The 20,441-nt window shown below is 36.0% G+C and overlaps 1 protein-coding gene across 2 annotated transcripts in view; it reads left to right on the plus strand.

Annotated features, from left to right (window-relative positions):
• Positions 1-20,441, plus strand: part of EHF (ETS homologous factor) — a 42,879-nt gene that overhangs the window by 15,722 nt on the left and 6,716 nt on the right. The window contains exons 2-6 of one of the 2 annotated variants that reach the window (XM_087719665.1): positions 4,201-4,300; positions 6,022-6,270; positions 7,682-7,747; positions 13,591-13,659; positions 13,759-13,827. In XM_087719665.1, coding sequence (XP_087575791.1) covers positions 4,204-4,300; positions 6,022-6,270; positions 7,682-7,747; positions 13,591-13,659; positions 13,759-13,827 — 550 coding nt within the window. In that variant the 5' untranslated portion in view covers positions 4,201-4,203. The remainder of the gene's footprint in view (positions 1-4,200; positions 4,301-6,021; positions 6,271-7,681; positions 7,748-13,590; positions 13,660-13,758; positions 13,828-20,441) is intronic. The other variant, XM_087719673.1, reaches the window with a different exon arrangement.

Here is a 20,441-nt window from a genome sequence, read left to right on the forward strand (position 1 = left end):
GGAACCATTATCTCAGCCTTGTCCATTCCATGATGGGATATTATAATATATTTCTTCAAATAAGAATGATGATAAATTGCACCAGATTAAAGGAAATTAAGATTAACCAAGAATATGACAAGGGGCCAAGGATTTCCAATCCTGATTTTTTTTCATAGCTCAATGGATATAGTTTCAGAGAAGAATTTTAGAAATGGATTCATCCATTGCCTAGCTATACAAATATCCCCCTTGCCAGAAAGGATTTGTTTACATTTTCCGCAGAGACAGGCTCTTATTAATAAAAGATTAAATCTGGCACTGGACCAAGGGCCCTATATTCTCAACAGCACTGAACACTATAAATATTCCTCTGTTGATTTATTTGACGTATACCTCTACATTTATACCTCTAAGATGTGTTCTTCTGCTATGTAGCTATGTAAGCTAAAGAACTCCTACTACTACTAAACAAAACAAAACCTGAGCTGAATAAGTTATTTCAAACATTTTTGTCTCACTTCCAATGTTTAAGTCTTGTATTGCTTGTTTTCCTAATTTGGTGATCTCTTGTTCAAAAGGAAAAGAAATATAAATGTCTCTTTTGCATGCTGAAATTTTTTAAAAAAACCCATCCTCATCTTTAGGGTAGAGCAGGGGTATCAAATGTGCATCGTCATGGCAGCATCATGTGATGTATCAGCACTCCCCCCCCCTTCGCTAAACTGGGCATACATAGCGGGTGATGCATTCGGCCCACGGGCTGCGACTTTGACAGCCCTAGGGTAAACTGTGTGCTAAACCTGCAAATGCTATAATTTTTTCATAAGAGCCACCATGGCACAGTGGTTAGAATGCAGTATTGCAGGCTACTTCTGCTGACTGCTAATTGCCTGCAACTTAGCAGTTTGAATGTCACCAGGTTCAAGGTTGACTCAGACTTCCATCCTTCCGAGGTGGGTAAAATGAGGATCCAGATTGTGGCTCTGACTCTGTAAACCACTTAGAGAGGTCTGTGAGGCTCTGTGAAGTGGTATATAACCCTAAGTGCTATTGCTATAAGGTTTAATAGTTATCCTACACTTTTATAATAGGATCCATAAAGTCAAAGACATTTAGTGTTGATCCTTGTATTCAGTATAACTCAGTGTGAATCTAGGCCACTGACTATTTCTCAAAGACATAAATGTCCAATCCTGGGTCTTACTACATTCAGTCTATTAGGAAGTCAACGTTGATGAGGGGTTTTTTTTCCCCTTCAATGTCTCAAAGGTCATGTTTTCTCACCTGTGTCCATTTAAAGACTGCTATCTGGTTTGCCTGCTCTCGTTTCCTTGTAGACAAATTTGCCTCATCCTTCCATTCTTCACAGCTTTTTTTTTTTAAGTTCATCCTTGGAGGGGGAAAACCTGTTTTCGGTTGTTTGTTTTTGTTGTTTTTTAACAAGTTAGTGATAGAGCAAGAAAACATATTTGTTCTCACTGAGATAACAGGAAAGGGTGAACCTCTCTTGTCTTGACTTTTTGATATTTTCATTGATAGAATAATGGGACCATGAAATGATGAGATGTCTTTTCTTCATTTTAGTCATGGAAAGTGGTTCTGCCACTTTCCCCTTCTAGATCAAGTGACAAGAAAAAGGATAAAACCAGAGCATTTTCTGGATAGTTAAAGGCCAGGTCAAAAAATATACCCCAACACTACAAAACCTTTTAATTGCAGTAAAAGAGAATATAAAAGTTATAAAAACTGTTGCAAATTTCTCTCTACTCCATTTGATATTAAATAAAATCAAGGTGGGATTATTTTTAGGTTCTTTCTCATGCTGTTTTCTTTTAAGCTGGCTTCATTTCCAGCTGGTTTAAACATTGCAGTCGAGGAACATAGGGCTTAGCTAATGACAAGGTCTTAGTTAAAACTTTCATTTGATGGTGCAAAAGGATAAACTGAGACAGTTCGTCCTTCGTTTCAAGCTTCTTGGAATGATTTCTGCTTTAGAAAAACCTTTCAGTATAATAAAGCTAGGAATCCTGATATGGCAAGCTGAGCTGAATATCTTTTATCAAAATAAGAGTTCTGGTTTCAGATAAACAAACTTTTTGATTAGTATGCCAATATGTTCCGGAGTTCTAACATTCTGTAACTTTTGTAGTGCGAGGGGGGGTAATAGTTATCTGCTGGGAAAATTACTTTCAAGCTTCAGTGATAATTAGATATTTCTTAATGTCAAATGTTATTTTTAATAGCAGTATAATTTCATACAAAGTATTTAAAGCCAGGGGTTGCCCAAGAGATTTTGCTGCTTGAAATACCAACTTAAATCATGGTGCAGAGTGTTCTAAAGGAATGTGGCATATGGAACAGAAAAATCGCAACGCATCTTTCTCAATCTCCAATGGCAATAATTTGTTGGCCTTTCATTTTACTGGTTATCTAAGGCAGTAATTTTACATTACTTAATGGGAGGATTAGTAGCGACTAAAAGAAATAGACATATTTTAGGAAACTGATTGAAATGGCGTGGAAAAATATGGAGGAGCCACAGCATCTTGAATGCATGCGCATGCACATGAATATACATGCATGTGCATGCACACATTACATGGGTAGAGTCTACTGACTACAAAATTCCATTTCAGCCCATTCATTGACTTGGAAAATAATCTAACCTTCCAACCAACCTTGGGCTTGAACCAGGAAGTTTATCTTCAACTTGAGAGAAAATTCAAGTCTTCTCAGAAATCATAATCTTTCTTTGATTGTAATTGGAAAGAAATAACAGTATCTTCATTTTTTTCATACAAGAGGATGAATTATAGTTAATTTTAGGGGATGATGTATGATAACCTTTAAGTTCAAAACATTGTTACATACATTTTAAAACCATAATTGCTGACAATCACGTCTTCATTTCTTGTTGGAATGAGATAAAATGTTTAACATTTCCCACTTTGAGACAATGACACTTATTAGATTTAAAACAAACCTTGATTTTTGGTCAGGACCAACCAAATATATAATTTATTTTTTATTCTTTATTTTGGTAGGAAATTACTGTAGAACATATTATAGCTGTTAAATAAGGAACTTGCATCTTTTGAGAAGAATAGCAGCAGTAAGAGAAATCATTTGGGAGGGGAAGGAATAAAATGATTTAGTTCCCTGTCCAATGTGCATGTGTAAGTTGCAGGTTCTGAGCAATTTGAAAATATTCAGGATATTTGATATAGTAAGTTAGTTGTTCTGAGCAATTTGAAAATATTCAAGATATTTGATATAGTAAGTTAGTTGTGATAAATTACAATTCAAACCTTCAAAATGTCTCTAGTGTTGGCAAGGGAAATCGCTTTAGGTAGAATGTTCTGGAAAATTAAATGGCGGAAGCCTGGGAACATCCAGCATTTTTCTAGCCCTGGATCTTCCCATGGACTCCAATAAAATTAATCCTGGATGAGGAAATTAGGAAGCAGAATGGAATTTTGGATTAAACCTTCACAAAACTGACAATGATCAGAAATAGACATTATCCTGGATATAGACTTCTTGAAAGTAGAACATAACTTGTGGGATGATGGACCTACCTAGAACAATGCAAAGGATAAAACTACAAAAGGATGAGAAAAAAACCAGCAAATATTATCTTCTTCTCCTTCTCCAAATTTTATCCAAGCTTACTTTTTATTTCTTGTTTTGGTTTTATGACAATATTAAGAGTTTATATTCAAAGTCTTCAACTAATGAACACAGTCTGCTGGCCAAATGCAACATATTCACAATATTTCTCAAGCGGCGTATAAATCTATGGCAGTATTTTATGTAAATTATATATTTGTTAAAATTATTTTGGAATCATTTGCCTTAATGGGAAAATCCAATAACGTTACTTGTGTTTTAACATTCACCATTATGTTTTATACTTTTATATATTGTTTTTTTACTTTTGGGAAACAAACAAAAAAGTAAGCACATTTCCTCTTCTATTTGTTTTTGATTCATTCCTTCATTCTTTATGGGTGTTGTAATAACTTGCCTTGTGTCTATGAAAATCAAATGTAATAATGTTTTGCTATTTGGGGTTTATCCAAAAAAGAATTTTTACAATGTGTTTTTAACAGGGTATCTTTTGATAGATACTTGGCATTGCTTGTTTTGATGGGATATTCTTGGCAATTGTGGAGGTGAAAAAGTTCATTTTAAGTGAGCTGTTTGCTGCATTTACAGATCATGATTTTAGAAGGAACTGGCAGAATGAGTCTTAATACCGTCACAAGTCTTCTTCATGAACAGTCGACCTGGGCAGAGGGATATCCCACATGTCATGGTAGGAAGTATTCACCAGTGGTGTTCTATGAATAGGTTTGAGCACTATACATCTTTCTCTTGTCCTTGTGCTATTTGCAAAGCATGCTTTTTATTTTGATAAAGTGAAACTCATTATATGATTGCAATCTTATGTTATCAACATGGAATACAGTCCAATTACTGTAAACTAAAATTTTGGTGAATGCAATTATTTGTCCATTCTTCCATTTTTTTCCATTTAAAGTATTAAAACAAAAGAGTAACTTGCTTTCTGCAAAGTGTAATACTATCAGTAGCATCTACCAGGCAACTCCACCCAAATAGACAACACATTCTAATCTAAGTTTGAAATCTGGAAAGCACATCATTTCAACTTGAAATTCTCGATCCCAATTCTTGCTGTGCTGAGCTAAGGTTAACTGCTTCTCATGGGCAATGAAACTAACATTATCACCGATGGCCAGAAGTAATTCTGGGTGAGGTAGAAACCTTTTCATTTGGCACTTGACTGAAGTACCCATTAAACTTGACTTTAAATAAATTATATTCATATAACTAGGTCATCAAAATGTTTTTCTCATTACTGAATTTAAAATAACTCCTTATTTCTGAATATGGAAATAGAGTAATGGAGATGTTCTGAGTCCATAAAGGTGATATAATTTAAAGCACTAAAATATGGTTCCTTAAATCATACAAAAAACCATTTAGGATTTAATTTGTAGCAACTACAGTTTTAAAACTTGATATTTCTTTAAGGGAATCCTATTCCATATTTTTATTTTAATGTTGGCTGCTACTGCTATCAATTCAATAAATATCAATTCAACATTTACTGTAAAAAAATTTCATGGATTTCCTACCAAAAAACTAGAATTTTTGTTTTGTAAATTCTTTACAATTCACTTTGAGTTGTATATAAGGATCATATTTTGCCTTGGAGTAAATAGATAATTGTAAACCCCAAGATTATAATTCTGTATGCTGATGCACATGCTGACTTCACTTTGCCCACCAACTGCATTCTTTTAAAAATAGGAATAAAACATATCATAGTCATAACTAATTTTCTTAATGAACTCTTAATGAGATTATTGTAATGTGCTCTATATGAGCCTGCTTTTTGAGGATGCTTCCAAATTATAATTACTTCTGAATTCATATCCATATTCAATATCATTAAATATTACCTGGGTTGGTGTTAGACTGCATGAGTTTCTGATTTTTATATCATGTAATTGGTTTCATTTGTTTTCGGGAAACTCAAATTACTAATCTGAACATAGTCTGGATAAAGACTATTTAACTATTCATATCTGATATTTTTTTGTTGAAAGTTCTGCTATGGGTTTTCCATTGAGTATATAAAAATAGTCTAATCCTCTTCATTGGTGTCAATGAAGTTTCCTCCCCCCCCCAAAAAAAAACTTATTTTTCTATTCTGTTATAGAATTTAGCTGCTGTTTGGACGGGTAGGAGCCAAAGTTCTAGATTTACATTTTAATTCTTAAAGATGTTTGGTTTTATTGACTCTGCTTTCTGCTGCTTAATTTATTATATCACCTTTTCATCAATGATTATTTTCATTATTTATCATTGTCGGTACTATGGGTTTTTAAGTGTTGAGGATTTTTCAATAATTTAATACGTAAATAAAAATGAAGCGTTCTTCACTTTCACCAATATTATTCATGGATAGTGAATTGTTTTCTTTAGTGATTACTACATCTTTCCCTGCAGCAGCATCGAGCAGTTTCTTTGGAACACAGTGGCATGAAATCCATCCTCAGTATTGGACAAAGTATCAGGTCTGGGAATGGCTCCAACATCTTTTGGACACCAACCAGCTTGATGCCAACTGTATCCCATTCCAGGAATTTGACATCAGTGGGGATCATCTGTGTAGCATGACTTTGCAAGATTTCACCCGGGCAGCTGGTTCTGCTGGACAACTTCTTTACAGCAACCTCCATCATCTAAAGTGGAATGGTAAAACCTTTCACTAAAATATATGTTGCCTTTCCCAACTTCTAAGCATTAGTTATTATTCTACTAATAGACAATGATTCTGGTCAAATTTAGCAAACAGGATCAATAATAAAAGATAATGCAAATTGATTTAGTAATGAATAGAGGCTTAAGGCTGGGAAAACAAGATTTAGACACAATATATAAAATTTTGTTCAAAATGTATTCCTTGCATTCAGAAATCATTAAGAGGTAAAAGGAAAGAAAAAAATTTATAATAAATATCCTGCTCAACTCATTTGTTACTGAAGAATTCTGAATCTACTATGTAAAAACTTGATCTAAAAATTTGAACATTATCTTCTATGTATGGTGAAATAGAAATAATATTTCTGGTGGCTTCTCTTTCCTTTTGTGATCCTGAAGATATCTATTTCTTAATATGGCTGAAGATCAAAACAGTTTGTTTCAAAGCTTAACACAACAAATTAAGCATTGCTATGTAGCAGATCCAAGTCTGAGAATCCTTATAGCCAACGTCTCTGAAAAATAATTTCCTTTCAGTAATTTACAACAAAATGTTCCCATAGCCCAATAGGAAGTTTTGAAAAATATCATACAGGACATTCAGTCAGCTTTCAGGATCAGATCTTTAAGCCGGATATATAATATTCTAATCACATAGTGTACAAACATGTTGGGATGAAAGTAAAAACCTATGTCAGTATATTTTCCTTAATTCAACTCCAGAGAGAATGGGACTGCAAGGTTGTTTTTTTTTTTAAAAAAAAAAAGATTTAGTTCAGTGCAAACATTTGGAATCCTGAAAACATAGGTACTCTCACAAAACGGCTTGCAATGCTTATTACAGCCACAAGCACTAAATAATATCTAAATTGGGCATTTAGAGGTCTTTACCTTATATTATCCCAACTCAACTTTCCCTCCTGGTTTTAGCAGTGTCCCAAGCATTCTTAGAAGCATATATTTAAGGTGAACTTTTTTAGAACTTAAAAATACTTTAATTTTTTTCCCAGTCAGGACAAGATTCTTGGCATACACTAAAGGCTGTCTGTAGTGCATTATTGACAGTGAACACTATGTTCTCATCAACATTATTGTTGATTAATACCAAAGTATTCCTTCCCTATATTAAAACTGTGTGGCTTCTTTGTTTCAGTCAATCTAATTCTTTAAATAATATTTAATAAGAAGAAAATCTGCTGGTATTGCTTGTGAATTGCTACTTCATATAATCAGAAGCAAGGCTAGCATGAGAATATCTTTTTTGTTGTTGTGCTGATATATTATTGATGTAGCTCTCAATGCCATTGCTTCCTATTGTTCATATAATCCAGCTATTCTGGGGATGAATGATTGAAATTCCACCTTTTTTTGTAATTGTATTGCATATTACATTCATTTCTGTCAGGTCAGTGCGGAACTGGAAGTGAAGTGTATCCATCACACAATGTCATTGTTAAAACAGAACAAACAGGTGAGTGATATCTACATTATTTCTGTTATGAACATATGTGTGTGTGTGTGTGTGTATGTGTGTGCGTGCTTCCGTAGATTTTCACGGGTGTAGGTTTGCTGGTCTTGTTGTAATTGGGTCTTTTCCTGTGTAAGGTTGAGATTGTCTTGGCAACATTTCAGCAAGGTCTCACTCGCCATCTTCAGGCTGGGTTTTGGGCTTAAAGTGTGATCGGAGCTGCCGTCTTTCTATAAATCTTGGTGGGGGGTGGGGGAGTGCTGGCTTTGTTTCAGTAAGTGGAATGATTGGTTGTGTGGTTATATCATGATTGGTAAATTGGTGCTGATTGGTGCTGACTGTGTGTCCATTGTTGTTTCATGTTGTAACGCCCTGGGTGGTGGGTGGGGCTTGTTTGTTGACTAGGGATGGTTTCCAGATGTCTGTTAGGTGGGAGATATTGTCATGTTTATTCATGTTGTGCGGGTGTTTCTCTATTTTGATAGCTTCAATAATTATTCTCTTGTTGAAGTGTTCTGCTTTGGAGATTAACTTGGTTCCTTCAAATTAATTTCAATCTTACACGGGAAAAGGCCCGAATACAAGAAGACCAGTGCCAATGTAATATAATAGAACCAACCATAAAAGACATATACTTTTAAAATATGTTCAAGTAGACAGATCTCAACCTAACAGTCAAGAAATATTTCTTAATTATCTTACTCTTCTTTTTTTAATGGATTTGCTCTAGTAATAAGAGGTAAATTCATGGAGAAATATAGGAAGGTTCTAAGTAAAAGGTCACATTATCTAGATCACCACATATTATATAAAGAACCTACAATAATTTCTAAGTAATTGCAAATGATGTCCATATCCCTTTTCAAAAATATTTTTCCCAATAAAGGGATTTTTTTTTAGGCATTTGTTGATTTCAGTTCAATGAATCTGAGATTATTTTATTCATCCATCCATTGGATTTTTTCCAAGAAGTCAAAGGGGACATAGGTTTGGAGTGTCCAAACACGTAGCTAGTAAGCAGAAGACTAACTAAATTCCTATTTCATAAATTTTAAGCTGGCAAAACACAAAAGGTTTAGCATTCATCATGATTCATTTCCAGGTGTAATCATATATTCATTACTTTAAAAGACAGCTAGATCCCCAAACTTGTATTTGGAAATGGAAACAAAAACAAGGTTAACATCTTCTTAAAAAGGGACAAATGTTTGTACAGTAGAACTAATCTCTGGCAACAATACCCAGATGAGTATTGTGATCATCTGTGTGTTCTATGGGTCAAACGATAAATTTAGAACAGTTGTGAAACCTTTATTTTTGTTTCTCGTTTCCTACAATAATATGTTTATTCTTTGCTATGCTAAAAGTTATCAGGTTAAGATTTTAGAAAGAAAAGAACAAATTTATACCATATGATTGCAGCTTAATATAGCCATAGTTATCTATATTCCTTTCTGACTTCCCAATAACTACAAAAGTTAGATACAGAATTAAAGAAATGTGTTTAAATAAAAATAACAAAAATAACAAAAAAGGGTAGTTAGCTGCATATAGGATCCTTGCTGCCTTACCAAGACAGCAATTACAAAATCAGAACTTTTTAGAGATCCAAGAGCTTTTCCAACTATTAAGGCTTGTAGCCACAGTAATAATAATAATAATAAAACAATAACACATGAACAGAAGTATGAAGCATCTAAAGAAAGAAGGAAAGGCTTTATGAAAATATTGTTTAACAAAATAACAATTGTTGAAACTTGAGAAGCTGCAGGAGCTTAAAGGATGGAGTTTAGGTTTAAAAATGGGGTCAGGTGAGTGCCATGTTTGGAGCAGGGCTAATGAAGAGTGAGCCAAAGAATTACTCATCAGCCTTTTGCCATTTTACTCACCCACAACAGAGGCAATCTCACCAGCTGTAAATGCAGCCCTTACCTTGGTGCAGCCTGTACAGCAAATTCAAAATTCTCAAGATAGCTTTAAAGCATGGCACCATTCCTAAGCATGCTAACAGTGAAGACAGCATGGCCTTACTTTCAACCTGCTCAGGAATGGTGACATGCTTTAAAGCTGTTAACACCTCTTCTCCGGGAAAAAAAAACAGTTTCTGATGTCCAATTGCACACCCTTAGAGAGGAATGCCTTCTTTAAGGTGACCAGATTTTCAGATTGGAAAAGAGGGACGCCCTTGACCGGGGTGGGGGGTGGGGGCTTGATTAAAAAAATTTTTTTTTGTCAAAAGGTCACCCCAGGACACTGAAACCAGCATAAATACGAATCTGTTGCCAAACAAAATTTTGATCACGTGACCATGAGGATGCTGCAACGGTCGCTAAGTGTGAAAAATGGTCATCAGTCACTTTTTTCAATGCCATTGTATCTTCCTGATTATTAAAAGTGCAAATTCACTCAGTGTCAATCATGACTCCTGAGTCCATTTCAAAGTATTGTGCATAGAAATTTTAAAAATGGCTTGTTTCAATTTATTTTGGATAGAATCTTTTTTTAAATAGTTTAAGACAATTTAAAAAAAGAATCAACACAGAATAACACTATTTTTAAAAATCATATGCACAATAAATAAAATATTATTTTAAAATACATTAAAAAAATAAAAGAAAAAACCCAGCTCACTTACCAGCAGGCAGGCAGAGTCAGCAGATCTTCGTAGGGATGGATGGAAGCACACAGGGAGCCTATATATACGCAACTGCAGTAACAATGACAATGATGAAGGATTGGATTGAGTTAAAGAATAAAAGAATTCTGATCTTAGAAGGCCATGACCTGCAGGCAGGCTGGCATAATTTCTTATGGAATGAATGACAAACATAAAACGCACAAATACTTTCAAAATCATTTAATTAGAACTTTACTGCAACAATGGCTCAAAATCAAAAAAATCCACTATGTGAAAACCCCAAATTGGCTATCACCAACAGAAAGAACGACACACCCAAATTTTACAGATTGGAACAAAATTCTAAGATACAGAGATCTAATTGACAGACAGGGAAATTTAAAAACAATTGAAGAATTGGCAGATCAGAATATGAAAGGTGACTGGCTAACCTACCTCCAAATTAAAACTAAATACAATAAAGACACTAAAATATATGGTATTGAAACAGAACCACACAAATTGAATAAAATTATTCAAAGTCTGGACAGAAAGATGATAGGGAAAATATACAAATTCCTCTTGAAGTATCAAATGGAAGAGGAAATTGGAAACTGTAAAAGAACCAATGATAAAATGGGCACAGAACTTTGGCTATAACATTGAACTAGACAAATGGGAAAAATTTTGGGGAATAAATTTAAGAATGACACTATCAATCCCATACAAGGAAAACCTTGTTCTTTCAATCCTTCCAATATTTTTTTCCTTCATTCCCTTGTCTGTTTCAATATTAAGTACATTTCTTCCTTTCTTCCTATAATTTTTTCCATTTTCTTCCTTATATTCTTTTCCATTTCAACATTGTCTTCCTTTTTTCCTTCCTTCCTTCCTATACGTCTTTCCATTTTCTTCCTTATATTATCTTTTCTGTTTCAACAGTCTTTGTTTCTTCCTTCCTTCCTTCCTTCCCTTCCTTCCTATACTACTTCTTTCATTCATTATATTTTCTTTTCCATTTCAATATTAAGTGTAATTCTTTGTTCCTCCTTCCTTCTTTCAATCCTTCCAATACTTTTTCCTTCATTCTCTTTTCCTTCAATATTAAGTGCAATTCCTTCCTTCCTTCCTTCCTTCCTAAGTTATTTCCATTTTCTTCCTTATATAATATTTTCTGTTTCAACATAAACTGCCTTCCTTCCTTCCCTCCCTCCCATCCCTTTCTTTATGTTTTCTTCATGCTTTCTTTTCTTTTTCCTCTGCTCTTTTTAAATCCCCCCCTTCTTCTCCTCCTCTACATTTAGATTGGATTAGTTTGTTTATTAGTTAAGTCAAACGTTTTAATAAAAGTTTCATCTTTTAAGATTCGTCCAACACATCCAATTGTAACCTTAACAGAATCCCATTGATTCACGAACGGACTCCACAGACAGCAGCGGAGAGCCCCAGAAGCCAGAGGACGTTCTCTGCTGGCGTCCGCCGCTCCCCCGACATCTCTTCCTTCCGCGGCGAATCCCATTGATTCACGAACGGACTCCACGGAAGGAAGAGAGGTCGGGACAGCAGCGGGGAGGCCCAGAAGCGAGGGGACGTTCTCTGCTGGCGTCTGCCGCTCCCCCGACATCTCTTCCTTCCGCGGCGAATCCCATTGATTCACGAACGGACTCCACGGAAGGAAGAGAGGTCGGGACAGCAGCGGGGAGGCCCAGAAGCCAGAGGACGTTCTCTGCTGGTGTCCGCCGCTCCCCCGACATCTCTTCCTTCCGCGGCGAATCCCATTGATTCACGAACGGACTCCACGGAAGGAAGAGAGGTCGGGACAGCAGCGGGGAGGCCCAGAAGCGAGGGGACGTTCTCTGCTGGCGTCCGCCGCTCCCCCGACATCTCTTCCTTCCGCGGCGAATCCCATTGATTCACGAACGGACTCCACGGAAGGAAGAGAGGTCGGGACAGCAGCGGGGAGGCCCAGAAGCGAGGGGACGTTCTCTGCTGGCGTCTGCCGCTGCCACGACCTCTCTTCCTTCCGCGGCGAATCCCATTGATTCATGAACGGACTCCACGGAAGGAAGAGAGGTCTGGGCAGCACGCACAGAGCGGGAAAGGCAGCACCAAAGCCTGGCCGCGAGCGAGGGAGCGCGCGGCGAGCAGCGACGCCGGGCTGCTTCCTCCTCCGCCGCCGCCAGTGGCTGCTCCCTCCGGGGCAGGAGAGCTGGGAGCAGCCGCCCGAGAACTTCCACGTGGTTCCAGAGGTTTTGCCGCCCGTTCCAGCGCAGCACAGGGGCTGGCTGCGAACTCCGCAAGGGGGCTGTCTCCTTCCCCCAGCCCAGCGCCTCCCGATTCCCACGGTACCAAATTAGACAATACAAAACATGATTTACTCACCACCAGTGAGTAAGCGCAGCTGCCCAAAACAAAGATGAAATAAAATGGAGACTCGCGCATGCGTCCTCAGCTAAGGAGTCCAGCCAATCAGTGAGCTGGTTGGCCTGCTCACTGATTGGCTGAAGTCCAGCCAATCAAATCAGTGAGCGGCAGGCTGGGCTGGCTTAAATTTGTAGGTGGTAGCATAGAACAGAACGATGAGCCAACCCAGCAGCTGATGGGCGGGAGCTGCAAGCGCCAAAAAAAGCGTGCCTTTTAAAAAAGTGGGCGGGACACGGGAAAATGCATCAAAAAGCGGGGGTGTCCCGCCAAAAGCGGGACGTCTGGTCACCTTAGCCTTCTTGTACTTAATAAAATAAATAAAATAACCTGATGCTTTTGTACGCATTATTGCTGCTAAAATATAAAATTTATGTTTTGAATACAGTGTGACGTTTCCAAGAGTTGGCCTAATTAATTTACGAGCTTCCAGACAAAATTCAAAGAAAACCCATTCATTTATTTGGACTAACATCTTGGCATGGACTTCCGTGGAGCCGAAACTAAATCCCACTTAATGGCGTCTGAACTATACCCCTGTGTCCCCTCCCCTCTGGTTGAGGTCATTAATCACATTCTCCAACAGGATGTTATGGCAGGGTTCTGGATATGCACATTCATATCCCAGTACAGAAATATGAGACTTTTACTCTGGCCAAAAGTATTCATGGCATCCCCCACCCCTTCTCAAGTTGATAGTAGTCATGGAAATGCTTTAGATGTTGACATCCAGAACATTTCTTGTAAGTAACTAGGAGTATTATTATCAACAGTATTGATTTTTGCTCTGTTCTTTTTTGTGCATAAGATCCATCTTTAATTACATCTTGGAAAGAAGATAATTATTTCTACGAGAGTGGATATGGTGGCACAGTAGGTAACTACCTTTAGGACTTCATGTATTTTTAAGCACCTCTGGAAATTACTTTGAGAAAAATATTTTCTTACATTAATTTTTTTCTTCCTAAATCCTCAGAATTAGTGGATAGCAAAGCCTACTGTCGAGCACAGATTTCTGTCAGCGCTGGCGGTCACCAACCTATAGGTAAGTACGTCTAACATTTCATAATCTAGGCCTGATAAGAGCATTCGGTTAGGTCAAATATCTAAACCATATTCTATGTTACTATATACTTTGGGTGGTCTCTTTATTATAGATGTACAGACAAATATAGATTTTGTTTGTATAGATACACATGATTGGACATGCTTAGAAAGTGCTTTGGTACTCATTGAACCACATCATGTCTGTGCTAGCCATTACCACAAAAACTCAAGGCTGAAAAATGATGCAGTTGCTTTAATTAGTAGCTCAGAAATGCTGCGTTTGTGCAAATCCTGAAGTATGTTATTGAAGTGTACTCTGCATACATATATATTTTGCTTTGATCCAAGGAATAGAATCAGTTAAATAACAAAATTAGAACTTCTAGATCAGGGGTGTCAAACTTAAGACCCGGGGCCAGATCTTGGCCGTGGGGTGCTTAGATGTGGCCCATGGGGCCGCCCTGGAAACAATGAAGGAATGGCCAGTGGTGCCTCTGCCAGTGAAAACATAACTCGGGAGGGTGAGCCGTGGCCCTCCCAAGGTTTGTTTTAGCTGATAAAGGGTTGCAGGAGGCCATGGCAGCCGAAAACAAACCTTGGGAGCTCTCGGGCCCCCACAAGCACCCGCGACACAAGTGACATCAAGCTACACACACCCATCCTGGCCATGTTCATTCCATTCCCCCCAAGGTCAAACACTACCCTGATGTGACCCTCAATGAAATCAAGTTTGACACTCCTGTTCAAGATCAATTCATCTTACCTTATTTATAGTGTTCTGTAGACCTAAACACTTAGCTGTAAGTCAGCAAGCATTTAAGAATTGGGAGAGAAGAAATAATGTTTTTATATAAATAATGTAATAGAGAGCAAACAAATGACATTAATATTCTTTGTTAGACTATTGGACTAAAGCATTTCTTTTTTCCCCTCTGATACAACCCCCCCCCAATAAATTTGCAACTGTTTTCCTTGTGGCTACTCTGTAGCATTGGCTACTTGTTTTCAGTCTGTAAAGATATGAATCAACCACCATATGCTTTGGCTGAAACCTGTGGTGCCGAACTGAGACACAATAGAGCTGAGACAGATGGTGAATTGAGCTCCATGAATAACACTCGTCTTTGTATAACACAATGAACCGCAAGCCTGCCCATTACTGCTGTGTAAACTCAATGTATTGGGTAAACTGTGAAAATTGTGTTTCTTAAAATAATCAGGACATGCAAATACTATTTGCGCAGAAGGCAGAAAATGTCAGTTTAAGCAGCTTTCTTCCTGCTGTCTTACTTCCCAAAGGTAGCAGCTGCTACCTTTTCAAACCGGAAGAACTGTAGAGAAATTTGATCATTGTCCCCTGTTGTGATCTATTAATCTCCAACTGTTGATCCTACTGGATGGGGAGCATGCCGGGGTCACAGCATGTCCTAATTTGTGTATTTGGCAAAAAGAAGCCGGGTGTTTCTGAATCATATGCAAATTCTGTGCATTTTTCTTTCGCTTGAGTTTTGCAAGATATCTTTATTGAAACATCTTTTCTTTTTCCCGTTTATCAAAACACACCTTCAAAAACTCCTCATGCTTGAAACTTTTCTCCCAGTAAAATGATCAGCTTTTGTTTTTGCAGCTGTGAAATAATTAGTTCTTAACGCTGCGGTATGTGAAAAGCCATGCATGCCTCTATTGACACTATGGTGCGATGAGGAGAGGAAAACAAGCATTAACCAAGAGATAAAGAAATGACAGGCAATGCCTTTTTTTGAGAGCTGTTGAACTATACTTGATCGTACCACACCATGCTCCATGCTATCTTATGCTGCTCTTGTTACAAACAATTACTTTGCTTTTGGTTTACCCTCCCTCTGAAAACAGCCAGAGAAATTTCCCATACCTGTTTCATTGGAACAGCAAAAGAGGCTTGGACATAGATTGAAGGAGTAGGACAAACTGTAGTCTGAATAAGCTTTTTCCGGTTGCTGACATTTCCTACTTTCAACTTTGCTTTCTTTCAATCATTTTGATGGTATTTCTTTGGGTTTTTTTAAATAATTTTTTTTATTTTCAAGCAAACAAAAACACACAAAACATATAAAATAAAAACCTCTTCAACTGCGTACAGTGTGTCAATTGGTTACAAGGTCTGCATCCTTTCCATAGTCATCACTTGAGCTTTATCAAAATTCACATATTGTCAATCAAATATCTTTGTATACATTATTATTATACTTCATTTGTTTGATTATCACTATTGTTTTTTCCATTTTAAACAAGATTCTAAATATGTATCCATTTATATTATAATGATTCATTATATCATCTTCAATATATCCAATAATAAAGGATTTTTTATATCCTATTCTAAATCATTCTATTATTTTAGCATTGATAACATTCTCTGATAATTTTCAATTCTATGTTTTTTCGATTATTAGTATCATCAATCTAATGTACATGTATATAAATTGTTATAATTGTTAAAAATCCATTAAGCATAACTATTATTACATTCTTTTTATATGAAACATATTAAATTTGAAATAAATTTATATTATAGCATTTCATTACATCATCCTGAAATCATCCAATGATATTACATCTCTATATTCTATTCTATATAGAATTAATTATCTTTTATAAAAAGGTTTTTCAATTTCATCTCCATCATCCTCACTTACAGTTTGTATAAAATTTCATATTATCTAGTTTATATAAATGCATTATTATTATTATTAATAATAATAATAGTAATAATCATTTATTTGGCTATAGCTATTATTACTTTGTCTTATACATAGTACTCAAAATTTAACTACATTTAACTAAATTTTATTGTGACATTTCATTTCATCATCCTGTATCCTTCCAGAAGTAGTGCAGTCCAATATCTCTTGCCATTTGTAGAATCTGCATTCTAAGTGTTTTCTTGATAAGTCTTATGTGGACTTCTCTTGACAACTTGTTATTCATTGCATATCTTATAAAGATTCGAAACCCTCTATCTGTTCCTTTTATCAGCTTGACTTTTGTTATCTCTGGTGCTTCTGCTGAAATTACTCTCATTGTTTCTGTCAAATTTTCTCCCCTTTCTTCATCTATATTTTGACGTCTGAGATAGAGTTCCAGTTCATTGATCTTTCCTTTCCGTATTTTGCACTTATCATTTCCCTCCACTCTCAATTTGCTGACAGTGTCAACAATTTTCTTATCACTTTCATATGTTTCTGTGTTTTTTTGAACTCTGCCCTCAAATTTCATTGTTGTTTCATAAGTATTCTCAACTCTTCCCTCCGTACTTTCTGTATTTTGATCTATAATTTTGTCTCTTTTCAATTCTCTCTGTGATTTTGAATTTCTAGCATAATTCTTTGCAATGTTAGTCCCTTTTCTTCTTCATACTGGGCCATTTTTCCAGGTTATAGACAGTGCCACTAAAACATCCAAGGCTTTTGCTAGGTTTCAAACAAATTCAGTAAAGTTTTTCAGATCAAAGCTTTCTCTTTCCTTCAAAGAAACACCTGTATAGCCACTGACCCTTTCAGTAAACAAAGTCAATAGCTTTGTATTATCAGATGTTGCCAAGCCTATAGCTTCTAGATAGCAGTGTTACATCCTTTCCCTCTGTTTTTGCTTCTCTTTCTAAGCTCCGAATTCCGGAAGTGAAGAAAAAAAATGTTTAAAGATTACAATCCGACCGAGCCTTGCGAGGAAAGAAACTTTTAATCCACAAATACAAAAAATAGAAGAGGTATAGAGGAAGAAGGAAAAAAAAGACCAGTCCAGTTTAAAAGTAAGAGGCATTTGTAAAAAGTCCATCCATAGAAGACAAACACAATTAAAGTGAAAAAGTTAACGCGATAGTTTTAAACCAGGGTCAATTTGCCGCTTACTTTTTTCTGTCTTCAATTTTATTTTAACTGTCTTTTGGGTTTTCTCTTCTCTAATAATAAGGATTTTTCTCACCATTCGATACAGTGTCTCTCCTGTTCTGCTTCCGTTTCAGGGACTGTCCCAACCTTCTGCAGCCATTTTGACTGCTTCTCTTGTAGCCGGCAAAAAAGAGTTTTCTCCTGGATCGATCAGGGACTTTGTGATGTCCCTGAGATCAGCAGGAAATGCTCTTCTCTATCACTGTTCCTTCAGAATGATTTAGATCCAAAAAGGACTGTCCAGCAACAGAGATATTGACAGCAATCCTGGAGCCCCCAGATTGCATGTTGTTTCATCGCGACGTCAATCACCGCCCTCAATGGTATTTCTTTGTTGATAAAATATTCTGCGGTGACATCAGTCACAACAAGAAAGCACCAGACCAGCAAGGATTCCATCCCCTTATTCTTTAAAATAAGATGTTACATCAGGCTATGTGATTATATTAATTTATTTATGTGCTTGCTTGCTTGTATGTTGCTTCAATTAAAAACTAATATAATTTTTTTAGGATTCTCACACTCATAGCAAATATCACAAAGGTTTAAAGGTAGGGCTTGCTTCTTCTGCAGAGGAAATAGCAATGGTACAACAAACTTAAGGTCAACGTGGATTTTAAAAGTCATGACTCTGTAAACTGCTTAAAGAAGGCTGTAAAGCACCGTGAAGCAGTATATAAGTCTAAGTGCTATTGCTATTGTTTAAACATATTGAGACTATAGAATAGATGCAAACTCAGATTATGTCCAAAAATATCTCTGAAACTCTCAGCCCAAATAGCATATTATAGATGATAAACAATAAGGAAATACAAATGTCTAACTTCTTGTGAGATATTAGAAATTTTTTCAAGGGACATATAAAATAAATTTAAAAAAAAAAATACTGATGGCATAGGGATATAACTGTCAATGGTTCTCTTATTTACAATTATCATGAAAAAATAAAGTAATAAAATTATGGATTTAAATGTTCTAAAACTGAGTTTGAATTCTATACAAATCATGAACATGTAATTGCTAAAATGAATATACTTTTCATGAAATTTGAAACAGAAGAATGTGAAAAGTTTTATGAAAAGTAGGTCAAAAATTTTGATTATAATTTACAGATAAAACAAGGGAAATAATGGATTGGAAAAGTTGAAATATATACTATGTTATAATCTTAAAGAATTTTTTAAATAAATTGATGCACCGTTGGCATATGTCACCAGAAAACAATGTTTAAAATATATAAAGGCACTTCAAATTTATGTTGGAAATGTAAACAAAAAGAAGGGACATTTTATCATGTTTAGTGGCCCTTAAAAATATTGTGGATCCAAGTACACACACTAATTAAGAGAATCTTTAATATTAATACCAGTGGTTGAAACCAGTGGTTTTTCTTTTGGGAGTGATAAACAGCTGAAAAGAATTATGGAATAACTATAAAGCTGTAGTGAGGTTAAAGATGGTTGCTGAGATGGCCAAATTTACTTTTTTGATCAGAGAAAAGACAATATTGCTGATTAGAAAACTCTTATAGATTTTGTGTGAACTAGAAAAAAAGAACTATGATTTATGGTTTTGATGATCAAACAAAACAGATTATAGAAAGAAGAGAGACAGTGGTTAAGACACCAGGCTGGAATGTGGGAGACCATAAGTTGCAGTCTAGCAGAATGACTTTTGGCCACTCACTCTCTCTCAGTCCAACTCACCTCACAGGGTTGGAGAAAATAGGAGGAAGGTGTGTTGGATAGGTATGCTACCTTGAGTTATTTCTATAAACAAACAAACAAACATTATAACCATAGAGTAAGAGGCAAATTTTTAACATGTAAAAAAATTCAAAAAATACTTTTCTGTATCTTTTTTCTTTCCTCCCCTCCCCCCTTTCTGCACATATCTTTCCTACTTTATATTGGTTTCTGTTAGTTTTTATGGTCTTTTAATGAAATCTTTAATTTTATATATATACATGAATAAAAGAGGGTGGAAACAACAATCCTTAATTGGGCTTTGTTGCTTTCCCACAAAGTCAGCAGTTTGTATAAGAGGATGGTGCTCTCAGTTTGCTGGTGCAGAAAAGACATGAATGCAATTAGCTGAGGTTTTTGTTCTGTTGTTTTTTTTTAAAGCTCTTAGCAAAAGGACTTGCCATTTTCTTCTGTAATGGTAGTTTATATCCATTTCCCTAGTATGCTTATCAGCATCGCAACAAAATAATTGGGACAAGTTGGTACAGAAGCTGGGGCTGGTATTTACTGTAAATCATTTGCACATGCAAATAGTTAATTTCTGCTGAAAGCTGTGGTGACAGTTTATGCATGAATGTAGGTGGAAGAATGCATGTGGGCTCTATGCTTTCTGACACTATATAATGACTGTGCTCCGATGGAGATATAACTTGAGTTCCCGGCAAATTTCTCTGACTAATATTTTCTTTTACAGGGGGTTGGGTAATCACCTAAAACAGATGTTCATTTTGGCAAATACGACAAATAGAAATTATCTACTTCTCTCTATACATGTTCTATTATATGTTTATAACATGTAAATTATCAACATAGTAAACTGATTATCATTTTAACAAATATGGTAAATTAAAACCAACTACCAGGTTTAGATTAGTATGTAAACTGTAAGGATTCAGGAGCCAGCCAGGGGTGGGATTCAATTTTTTTTACTACCGGTTCTG

The sequence above is a fragment of the Thamnophis sirtalis genome, unplaced genomic scaffold (genome assembly GCF_051295495.1).
Source record: "Thamnophis sirtalis isolate CommonGarterSnake01/CBP01778 unplaced genomic scaffold, rThaSir2_p1.2 scaffold_1, whole genome shotgun sequence".
Lineage (NCBI taxonomy): Eukaryota > Metazoa > Chordata > Lepidosauria > Squamata > Natricidae > Thamnophis > Thamnophis sirtalis.